The 12,044-nt window shown below is 39.4% G+C and overlaps 1 protein-coding gene across 3 annotated transcripts in view; it reads right to left on the reverse strand.

Moving 5' to 3' along the window:
* Positions 1 to 12,044, reverse strand: part of LOC124865681 (thrombospondin type-1 domain-containing protein 7A) — a 305,007-nt gene that overhangs the window by 70,035 nt on the left and 222,928 nt on the right. For all 3 annotated transcript variants that reach the window (XM_047360998.1, XM_047360996.1, XM_047360997.1), the window contains 5 exons: positions 10,589 to 10,704; positions 6,733 to 6,868; positions 5,578 to 5,681; positions 2,757 to 2,951; positions 416 to 682 (listed from right to left, as the gene is read on the reverse strand). In XM_047360998.1, coding sequence (XP_047216954.1) covers positions 416 to 682; positions 2,757 to 2,951; positions 5,578 to 5,681; positions 6,733 to 6,868; positions 10,589 to 10,704 — 818 coding nt within the window. The remainder of the gene's footprint in view (positions 1 to 415; positions 683 to 2,756; positions 2,952 to 5,577; positions 5,682 to 6,732; positions 6,869 to 10,588; positions 10,705 to 12,044) is intronic.

Below are 12,044 nucleotides of genomic sequence, written 5' to 3' on the forward strand. Positions count from 1 at the left end.
CGCTAGACATGAGCTTTCAGTAACAAACACAATGACTGTCCTAAGGTTAGACAGTGTCCTAAGTATACAGAACCTGGTACCGGGTGACCATGAGCTAAAGTTTTATGATTTATTTCCCAATCACAAGGCCTGGTTTTTGTAAGGTCCTAATTTTCTGCTGATCAACCCCTAGCAGTGAGTTAAAGTCAGGGAAGCTGTCTCTGATCGACCTGATGAACCCAAGCTGTTTTTGAGAATAAACCTGGAATGTTTTGTCCCAGCTTATGAAATTGTCAATTTGTACCCAAATGGGGCATGTTCAAGGCCCCAGTTGTGGTCCTGGCTTTGCATCCAGTGAACATTTCTACAAAAATAATTAATTAATATATAACCTTTCCATTCAACCAGACCCATAAGCTCAGGTTACTACACTCACCGTGACTGTTGCAGCGCGAGGTTTCCACCAGCCGGTTGTCTTGGTCGTAGCACACCATTGCCTGATAGCGGTAACCCTGTCCACACTCCTTGATGTCTCCCTGGACCTTCATCCCTGCGGTGCTCTCTGCCCTCCCTCCCTCTGGCAGGATGCAATCAGACCACTTCCCCACCGGCTGGGCATTGTACTTATCACAGGGACAGTACTGCGTCTCACTTAGAGGGTACATTTGTGTGTTTTTGCACTTGTCCTTCTTTTTGCTTCTCCCTGATGAGTAAAGAAGTACAGAAGATTAACACCGCATGGAAAATTTGGATCAATATATCTCTTAACCTTGTTTTATGTTCCAGTCTTAATTATGAAATGCTGAGATTATTTTCTGAGACATTACGTACTGTTCATGTACATGTAGAGGACACAGGAAAAATAATTGAGCTGGAAAAACATAATGCACTAAAAAGACCTGATGTTTCTTATCACCTTCGATTCCTCAGTTCAGAGCGAGTTTATTACTCTAGAAGTCCATCATTAAGCAGCCATTTCACATGCAAATGAGGAGATGATTTTCTTTTTCAAAACCTGAAATACCTTTACCTGTTTTCTTTTTTTCTTAGAAAATCCTTTTCATGCTTTTGGCTTGTTTATTCCCTCATCCGGAACAAAGTTGCTCCTTAATTGCATAGAAGCAGTGTGCAATAATTTGTCTGGAAACATCTCAACAACTGACAGGCAGGAGAAAAGAATATATTATGTTCCACAAAATATTTCTTTCCTTGCCAGCCACTTTAGCAGTCAGCTCTGAATGGTTGTGGAAAGTTTAAGATGAGGTTATATGAAATTCTGTTTTAAACTGAAACTAGAAAGTTAATAGTAAGTTTCTAATGTTTTGTGAGTATTTTCCTAATGATCTTCAAAATTCTCCAGCTGACCGCGAGGAGAAGAAAAAACTAAACTCTGAAATGTCTTTTATGGCCAGTTAAATCTTTTTCTATTTTCTTTTTGAAAATCTGTAAAGTTATTGTTTTTTTTTCTCCGATTGATCTAGTGTGAAGCACTTTGTGATTTTATCTTTTGAGACGTGTTATACAAATTTAATTTTATTTACTTGCTACCGAAAAAAAAAACCTAAATAAAACATGCAACAACCTACAATTTAATTGAGGAGGGTGATTATTTTCAGCAGCAGACTGACAGCTAAAGATGGACAGATGTGTTGCAAAAAATTGGATCCTCCCGATAGTCTTAAATACTTTTAAAGAAAAGTGGAAGATTATTGCAGCTGAAAGATTAGTTTTCTGGATTTGAAGCATGAACAAATCAGTTGCATGAGGGAGACTTCAAAACGTCCAGAGAGTCCTGTAGGCTCTAATGTCTCTACAAAACAGGATGCTGCAGAAACATAATATGCACACGTGTGCAGAGCTTGCTCAACACAGGCAGCACTAGAGTTCCTCTGCATGTAAAGTGAGGTAAAGACTTCTGCAATTGTCTCAAAAAGGCCACAAAATGAACCACTTCTTACCAAGAAGAAAATCAAGGTCAAACTGAAAATAAGCAGGAACTACAAGGATGGGCAACAAAAAATGTATGCAGTGTTTGAGAAATCTACAAAGCACTGGGCCAGAAAGGAAAAGGTGAGAGCTATCAAGATTCCTGTGTCATTCCAAGAATAAAGCATCTTGATGCAATCCATGTGTAGGCTGGCTTCTGATCCAAGGTGGTGGGGGCTTCCTCCCAATTATGCCTAAGAACAATGCCATGAATTAACAGTGGCATCACTGTTTCACAAGATGAAAGTGATAAAGTGGCTCAAGCCCAAGTTCTCAAAAGGCAAGTGTAAAAACAGAATCCAACAAACTGGTCAACTCCAAAATCTAAGGATACAAGGATTGATCACTATCAGTCAGGATTTGGGCCAGAAGTTCCTATCTACCAAGTCTGAGAGAATTACAGAAGCTATGAAGAAAAATCAACATTTAATTACTGAGTCAATGTCAAGTTGATTAATTTGCTGTTAAGTCTTTTAAAAACGTTTTATTCATTATAGAAACTTATAAACAGATTCAAAAACAATACAGCATCAAAACAAACGTTTTCTTTGTCTGCAAAACTATTTGTCTTGACTAAACTCAACTAAAGTTCTTTGACTTTGAGGTGTCATAATGAAATGCACCAATATAGTCATTCATTTTTACAATCAGAAGGCACAGGCTGACTTGCTGAAACTGATGGACAATCATTCTGAGTGGTACCTCACCAACACTAATCTGCAGAGAAAACAAGCTTCTTTGAAACGGGTTTACAACAGCGCATTGTTTGAGCCGCCTCACTCAGTCCTCACCTATCAATGCCCTCTTTCTGGTGCGGACCCCCACACAGTCAGCTGTGCAGGACGAGAACTTGGACCAGTTGGTTAACTGGCAGTCATCCTGGCAGGGGAGCTGACAGCGCTGAGTGATGGCGGGCATGGCCTTGGCGGACTTCAAGCACTCGCTGATGTCGGCCTGTGTCCCGTCCAGCTGGCGGCAAGACACAGCTGGGACAATCAGGTGGGGAGGGGAAAAATAAATGAGAACATTAATTATGCTTTATTGCTTTAACAGTGATTTGCAGAAGAAAATTGCTGAATGCTTAAGTGCATTAAGCGTTTTTTAAAGTTTGTTATTTGTGGTTCCTATTCAGTACAGTTAACAAAACATTGTTCTCTGTCTTCATTGCACAGGTGGCCATTGTACCTTTAGATTCAGAAAATAAAACAAGATTTTAGCTCCTAAAAATTTTGAGTTATCGCTTTAGATAATTCAAATTTAGTTTCAAGGGTACATATCATGCAAAATCCTGTTTTTTAGCCCTTAAATACATTTTGTTGTGCACTTTAAGTCTGTACGAGTGCAGAAAAGTAGAATTTAGACTCTCCAGGTGTTGTAGAGATATCTTTATATTCTGTTTGGGTCATATTTTCCAGTCCGTTCAGTTTTCTCTATTCACTGTTACGTTTTTTTAAACTAACGCCATAGTATTTGCTGCGGAACAGCTAAACAAGGTCATAGACATCCGGCCTTTGGCTTTAGTATATCTGCCATTTTTATTTCTCGCTGCAATTTTGTAGTCCAAGCTCAAGTATGTCAACACTGCAAGTGGATATGTCTAAATGTTATTATTAAATGTATTAACCCACACAATTCATTACACCGTCCCCCAGCATCAGACCGTCTTCGAGGTGCCTGGTTAAATTTTATTTTTCATGGAACTCTACCCACATCAGTGGGGAAATTCCTATTTCCTCCACTTAAGGACAAGTTCTTCAGCAACCTCCACCAGTATCACAAAGGATTTGAAAGACTTCATCTGATTATGGGGTCAGTTACTTCTCTCTATGGAAAACGACAGACACAGCAAAGCAGAAAGCAACAAATAATGCGATGTCTGCTGCTTTTAGCTCCTTAAGGACATAACCCTACTACGTGTTTTGAATAGTATTATTAAATCAACAGTTTTCTGCACCGCTAGATTGTTTCTCTGTTATTAAACGACAAAAATTGATGAGTGGTTTAAAGTGAAAAGCTCTTTGACTTAGAGGGGAGGGGTGTGAAGTGCCTCAATAGCACTGAGGCACTTCACACCTTTTTCCCCACAAAGCGTAGTAAATTTAAAGACCGTTAAAGAATTAAAAGATTACCTAAACGTCTGACTGCTTGGAAGTAAAATATAACTTGGGGGTGGCTCCACACTTTTACGCAGTACTTGTATGTAATATGCTTGAGCGCAGTTTGTATCTAAATTTATGTTTGTAGAAAAGCTGACATTCAACATGTAGTAAGAGGTGTAGTGAGCATGCCTCCAGTGATTTGATCAAAGTGCCACACATATTCTATCAACATCTCAGAAAATTGTGTCAGCTTATAAAAATTGGGTTAATACAAATATTTTCAACACCTAAATGAAAATAATAACTTGAGCTTCAAATTTTAGATTAGATATTGTGGGAAGTTAAAAAACAAAAATGAAAGCAGAAACAAATGCGTCTGTGCTTTGTTTGGTTTAAAACGCCACAAGTCAATTAGCTTTTAACTGCATCCTCCTGCTCTTTGTTCTTCCAATAAAAGGTATAACAAGTGCTGCCGCAGTATTTCATTTTCCTGTGACGCAGACATTCTGCAGGGCTGTGCCTTTATAGAGAAATCAATCTCCAAGCACATTTTGGTCAAACCCCCGTGGGCACTGCTATTGGTTTGGAAAGCCTTTGTCTACTGGTGTGTGAGGTCACGTCTTATTGTTTGTGCATTTCTGTGGGCTAGAGGGAGACAGGAGCGTGTGCCTTTGTGTGTTTAATAGAGCCACTACAGTGTTTTTCTCCCTTTAAGGTGAGAGTCTCAACAGGTAAATATCAGAATATTCTATAGGAAAATGATGTGGAGAAAGAGAGTCTCATTTGATCAAAATCAATAACAAAAAATTAAGGGAACGGGAAAGGTCTCGACATGGGGTATCATAAGGTAAAAAAAAAATATCAGAGAGAAGAAAGAAAATCAGGACTGGTGTGCTGAATATGAAATGGACCTTACAGGACATTAAAAGTAAATTGATTATTTGCAGTAATAATGCCAGCTACTGAAAGAGAAACAGCAAAATAAGAACTAATAAAAGCTTCCTATTGGAGGTGTAACAAAATGAAGTTGATCATTCTGCGTGACCCCTTGAAATTTGATTTTTATGAAAGCCTCCCTGGACTACATGTTACAGCAAAGCAAGAAGAAAAATGCTTTTTGCTTTTAAGTACCTGTCACATATGCATGAAGCACATATAAACTGGGGAACGGATTGGTGTGTTCTGAAGGAAAGGTGTAGAATCTTCTCCTAAATTCCAATGAGATATTTGATTAAAATTGCATGACTCAAGCCTGAGGTTGGGGAAAAATATAATCAGTAAAACAACTCTGGACTGCCAAAGCCTTCTCAAGAGCCATATTTTAAATCTCAAGACAGCCTGGTAATATTCATAACAGCTTTACCCTCAGTTTTGCCCGACATATAAAAGAGCTAGCATTTTCTGTAATCTGAAGCTATATGCTGGAATAGTGAGTGAAAAAGCACCCACGGATCAAACAAAAATCTTTCATTAAAAAGCTCAAAAAAGGAGGTGAAAATATTTGCTTTATTACCTCGGGTCTGAAGTCCTGGTCCACACATCTCTTGAGCACCGAGTGTGTCCTTTCTCAGAAACCATGGGACCAGTTGGCACTTCCTCCATTTGTGAGTTTTCCACCTAAAAAAAAACAGTCAGTTCAGTCACGAATGTTATAGAAAATCATTATTTATTACAGTCATGCTCTAACGTTTTAGCAGTGACAAGGATAATACATTTTGTGGCTTCAGCCTTTTAAGATGATTTAGTTTTTTCATTGTTTCATTTTTAGAATTTTATTAGAAAATCTCTGATATTTCCGATGTAATTTCTCCATCATAACGTCTGCAATTTTCTGATGGATATTATCTTGCTTGAATACTTTTGGGACATCTTGCAGCTTTTTTCACTGGACCTTAAAGTTCTTTGCGTGAATTCTCACCATCTCAAGCTAGAAAGTTTGCGAAACATAACATTTCTTTTAATCCCAAAATCTTTGGTCATGTCTGCAGGGTGTAGCTTAGGCACGTGTCCTCCTTGCTGACACATGTCATGGGGTCATGTATCAATGACAAGCAACCACAACACTGGTACAAGGTTTGTACATGCTCAAAACTGTAGAGTGACTCATGACGCCCCATCACAGTTTTTACAAAACCAATTGCCCTCTTGATATGCTTCACAAGACTACAACAAGACCCTGCAAAGAGTTTACATATACCGGCTGATATTTTCCATCACCGTAATGATCTTGTTTGAAAAGAACCAAAGATCCTCTGAGATCCTGAGATCCTCCAAGTATCAAAACCTACCTTAATCTATTTTAACTGCCTCGCAAAAATATTCACATACCTTGACCTTTCTTTTTCACAATTGCAACAACAAACATTTTGGTATTTTGTTTGAATATTGAGTGATAGAACACCACAAAGTGCATAAATGTTGTTCATGCGGAAGGAGCCCACTCTCCTTTTTGCAGATTGTAAGCTGGATTTAGGTCTCAACTTTGACTGGGCCTTTCTAAGTTGAATATCCCCGAAAAGCCCAATAAAACATATTAAAGTTTGTGGTTACAACTTGACAAAATGTGAAATAGTTCAAGGGGTATCGATACGTTTCCAAGCTGCCGTATGTACTAAAACCCCCTAAAGATTGCAAGAACTTGGAATTTTGTTTTGCGCAATACTTCTACCTGAAACCAGGACAGACTTTGGGGACATCACAGTCCCTCTCCTCTTCAAGAACAACCGGGCACTCCTGTCCTCCATTAGAAGGCATTTGGATGACAAGACGTCTCCTTGATTGCTTTCTCTTCACAATGTCACCACCTGAACAGACAATCATTGAAGTAAAAAAAGAGAAAACTCTGGACCTGAGCGTGAAGAGAAAAACTGGAAAGCAAGAATCTCACTGTTAAATCTAATTGGACAGCTATCTTACATACATCCCACACACCAGATGTTTTTGGATATAAGTCAACAACAATGATACATTAAACATCAAAATAAGACTGTTAATCACTAAATTACCTCTATGGTACGGTGGGTGGAAAACCATTCTCTGCATTAGTAGCATACAATTAAAATGTACAGCACTTTAATTTACACTGTAGAAACTTACAACATCATTTGACACAATGAGGTCATCATACAGACGGTAATAATCTTAAGCTGCAAATTCGTTTTCTTTTTTGCCACTTCTTAACAGCCTGGACAAAAGCAGCCTGACCGAAGAGACCTCAGCTGAATATGTTTCTCTCTCACCACATAAAAACAATAACACTTTGTACTTTCTGACACTTGTTGCCTCTGGCAAGCCAATTTGCTAGACATACAAGAAGAGGTCAGCCCAAAGGTTGTGTCTCATGCCAATCTGTCAAATTAATTATGTTTAACAAGACATGAGTAAGGCAGCAAACGTCTGAGGCTCAGGTTGAAGGGTCCAAACCATGCAGTTGCAATTTAAACCTGCCTCAGTGTGTGTATGTGTATGTGTGTGTATATATATCATCAAAACTGTGAATTAACACATGTGGATGTATATACTGAACAAAAAAGTGTGAAACAACTGAAAAGATGTCTTATATTCTAGGTTCTTCAAAGTAGCCACTTTTGCTTTGATTACTGCTCCTCACACTCTTGGCATTCTGTTGATGAGGTTCAAGAGGTAGTCACCTGAAATGGTTTTTCAACAGTCTTGAAGGAGTTCCCAGAGATGCTTAGCACTTGTTGGCCCTTTTGCCTTCACTCTGTGGTCCAGCTCACCCCAAACCATCTCGATTGGGTTCAGGTCCGGTGACTGTGGAGGCCAGGTCATCTGGCGCAGCACCCCATCACTCTCCTTCTTGGTAAAATAGCCCTTACACAGTCTGGAGGTGTATTTGGGGTCATTTTCCTGTTGAAAAATAAATGATGGTCCAACTAAACGCAAACCGGATGGAATAGCATGCCGCTGCAAGATGCTGTGGTAGCTATGCTGGTTCAGTAGGCCTTCAGTTACGAATAAATCCCCAACAGTGTCACCAGCAAAGCACCCCCACACCATCACACCTCCTCCTCCATGCTTCCCGGTGGGAACCAGGCATGTAGAGTCCATCCGTTCACCTCTTCTGCGCCGCACAAAGACACGGTGGTTGGAACCAAAGATCTCAAACTTGGACTCATTAGACCAAAGCACAGATTTCCACTGGTCTAATGTCCATTCCTTGTGTTCTTTAGCCCAAACAAGTCTCTTCTGCTTGTTGCCTGTCCTCACCAGTGGTTTCCTAGCAGCTATATTACCATGAAGGCCTGATTCACACAGTCTCCTCTTAACAGTTGTTCAAGAGATGTGTCTGCTGCTAGAACTCTGTGTGGCATTGACCTGTTCTCTGATGTGAGCTGCTGTTAACTTGCGATTTCTGAGGCCGGTGACTCGGATGAACTTATCGTCTGCAGCAGAGGTGAATCTTGGTCTTCCTTTCCTGGGGCGGTCCTCATGTGAGCCAGTTTCTTTGTAGCACTTGATGGTTTTTGCGACTGCACTTGGGGACACTTTCAAAGTTTTCCCAATTGTTCAAACTGACTGACCTTCATTTTTGAAAGTAATGATGGCCACTCGTTTTTCTTTACTTAGCTCCTTTTTTCTTGCATTAATACAAATTCTAACAGTTATTTCAGTAGGACTATCAGCTGTGTACTGTATTCACCTCCTGCACAACACAACTGATGGTCTCAACCCCATTTATAAGGCTTGAAATCCCACTTATTAAACCTGACAGGGCACACCTGTGAAGTGAAAACCATTTCAAGTGACTACCTTTTGAAGCTCATCAACAGAATGCCAAGAGTGTGCGGAGCAGTAATCCAAGCAAAAGGTGGCTACTTTGAAGAACCTAGAATATAAGACATATTTTCAGTTGTTTCACACTTTTTTGTTCAGTATATAATTCCACATGTGTTAATTCATAGTTTTGATGCCTTCAGTGTGAAGCTACAATATTCATAGTCATGAAAATAAAGAAAACTCTTTGAATGAGAAGGTGTGTCCAAACTTTTGGTCTGTACTGTATATACAGTATATATATATATATATATATATACTGTATATATATATATATATATATATATATATATATATATATATATATATATATATATATATATATATACACACACACACACACACACACACACACACACAAACTCACTGGCCACTTTATTAGGTACACCTTGCAAATACCAGGTTGGGCCCCCTTTTGCCTTCAGGACAGCCTTAATCCTTCGTGACATAGATTCAACAAGGTACTGGAAACATTCCTCAAAGAGTTTGGTCCGTATTGACATGATAGCATCACACAGATGCTGCAGATTTGTCGGCTGCACATCCATGATGCCAATGTCCCATTCCACCACATCCCAAAGGTGCTCTATTGGATTGAGATCTGGTGACTGTGGAGGCCATTTGAGTACAGTGAACTCATTGTCATGTTCAAGAAACCAGTCTGAGATGATTCGTGCTTTATGACATGGCACGTTATCCTGCTGGAAGTAACCATTAGAAGATGGGTACACTGTGGTCATAAAGGATTGTACATGGTCAGCTGTGGCATTGACACGATACTCAATTGGTACTAAGGGACCCAAAGTGTGCCAAGAAAATATCCCCCACACCATTACACCACCACCACCAGCCTGAACCATTGATACAAGGCAGGATGGATCCATGCTTTCATTTTGTTGATGGCAAATTCTGACCCTACCATCCGAATGTTGCAGCAGAAATAGAGACTCATCAGACCAGGCAATGTTTTTCCAATCTTCTATTGTCCAATGTTGGTGATCCTGTGCGAACCACACCTGGTGTGGTCTTCTGCTGCTGTAGCCCATCCACCTCAAGGTTCGAAGTGTTGTGCGTTCAGAGATGCTGTTTTGCATGCCTTGGTTGTAACGAGTGGTTATTTGAGTTACTGTTGCCGTTCTATCAGCTCGAACCAGTCTGGCCATTCTCCTCTGACCTCTGGCATCAACAAGGCATTTGCGTCCACAGAACCGCCGCTCACTGGATATTTTCTCTTTTTCGGACCATTCTCTATAAGCCCTAGAGATGGTAATGCATGAAAATCCCAGTAGATCACCAGTTTCTGAAATACTCAGACCAGCTCGTCTGGCACCAACAATCATGCCACGTTCAAAGTCGCTTAAATCACCTTTCTTCCCCATTCTGATACTCGGTTTGAACTGCAGCAGATTGTTTTGACCATGTCTACATGCCTAAATGCATTAAGTTGCTGCCATGTAATTGGCTGATTAGAAATTTGCATTAACGTGCAGTTGGAGAGGTGTACCTAATAAAGTGGCCGGTGAGTGTACATATACATACACATATACATACATATATACAAACATATATACAAACATATATATATATATATATATATATATATATATATATATATATATACATATATATATATATATATATATATATATGTATATATATAATTAACACATTAACAAAGGCAGGATTCTATTGGAACAGCCATGCATAATTTTATGTCAGCAATATACCTGCATCACAGGTAACCGAACATTCAGTCCAGTCACAGAAAGGAGTCACAATACAGTCTTTCTTGCAGGGCAGCTGACACGGTCGCATCGTGCTTGGGCGAGGGCCTTCTGGACACCTGAAACGCAAGAAATACATAACTACTTAGGGCAATATAGTCCTTAAAACCAAAGGGTTGGATTTGGGGTTAGAGGTTCTTAATTACATTTTATATGATTTGAAAATTATTTTCTGCTGGCAACAACTTAATGCTCACCCTCTACCGATGACCCACATGGCCTGGCCCTGTCTTTCAGTGTTTAACCCATTCTCTCCCCTAGACATGGCAATTGACTGAGCTTTTACTATAACTTATTATATGTGCTCTCTTTCAGACTCTAACCTTGAAAACTGGCTCAGAGTTTATCTGTTCATTCTTTCTAGGTGAAACAACTAAAGGAGCTACATCCACTAACATTTACTTTTCCTTCCCATAGTAAGGACTACTGGATCAGTGCTTCTTTGTTCTCTTTGTGTCTCTGCTCTGTTCTCTCAAACCCCCTCGTGGCAGATGGCCGCTCACACTGAGCATGGTTTTGCTGGAGGTTTCTTCCTGTTAAAAGGGAGTTTTTCCTCTCCACTGTCGCTACATGTATGCTCAGTATGAGGGATTGCAGCAAAGTCAACGCCAGTGACTGTCCACTGTCTCTACATGCTCATCCAGGAGGAGTGAATGCTGCAAGTCACTGACTGGATGCAATCTGCTGGGTTTCCTTAGAGAGAAAAACTTTTTATCCAATTTGAATAAATAACTGAATCTGACTGCACTGTTCAATTGTTAGGACTAATTGGAATGTATGTACCTGACTTTTGTGAAGTGCCTTGAGACAACATGTGTTGTGAATTGGTGCTATATAAATAAAACTGAATTGAATTGAAAAGAGAAAACCTAGGAGTTTTTGACTGCAAAACTTATCTCTAGACTTAGAAGTTAGACCCCCAGAGAAATAGGGATCTGTAGAAAGAATAGCAGGATTATGGGCTTAAAGACATAACCTCAGGTTCAGTTGTGGATTTTCAAGTCACAAAGTTGGTTAACCTCTTGCTGGATTGTGTTACTTGAGTGACTTTAAAAAAGTATTTGCCCCTTTACAGATTTATTTTGTTTTTGTTTTTTGTCACACATAAAGTTTTAGATCATCAAACTAATTCTAATATCTAACAAGAGAACCTCAGTAAATAGAGAACAGTTTCAAATTATGATTTCACTGTCACCCTACACCATCATTTTTCTCCACTGAAAGCTGTTTGTTATTGGGAGATTGTCTTAATGGCAGAGGATTTTAAAGCAAAGGGGGAATAAACAGGTTTTCCCACCACAATTGTGTATTATAGTTTTTTTTTTTTTTACCAAGAAGCATTATAACAACAAAATGAAATAATGAACAAACACATTTCACAAAGTTTTGAAAAACAACT

This window comes from Girardinichthys multiradiatus, chromosome 3 (assembly GCF_021462225.1).
Source record: "Girardinichthys multiradiatus isolate DD_20200921_A chromosome 3, DD_fGirMul_XY1, whole genome shotgun sequence".
In the NCBI taxonomy this organism is placed as follows: Eukaryota; Metazoa; Chordata; class Actinopteri; order Cyprinodontiformes; family Goodeidae; genus Girardinichthys; species Girardinichthys multiradiatus.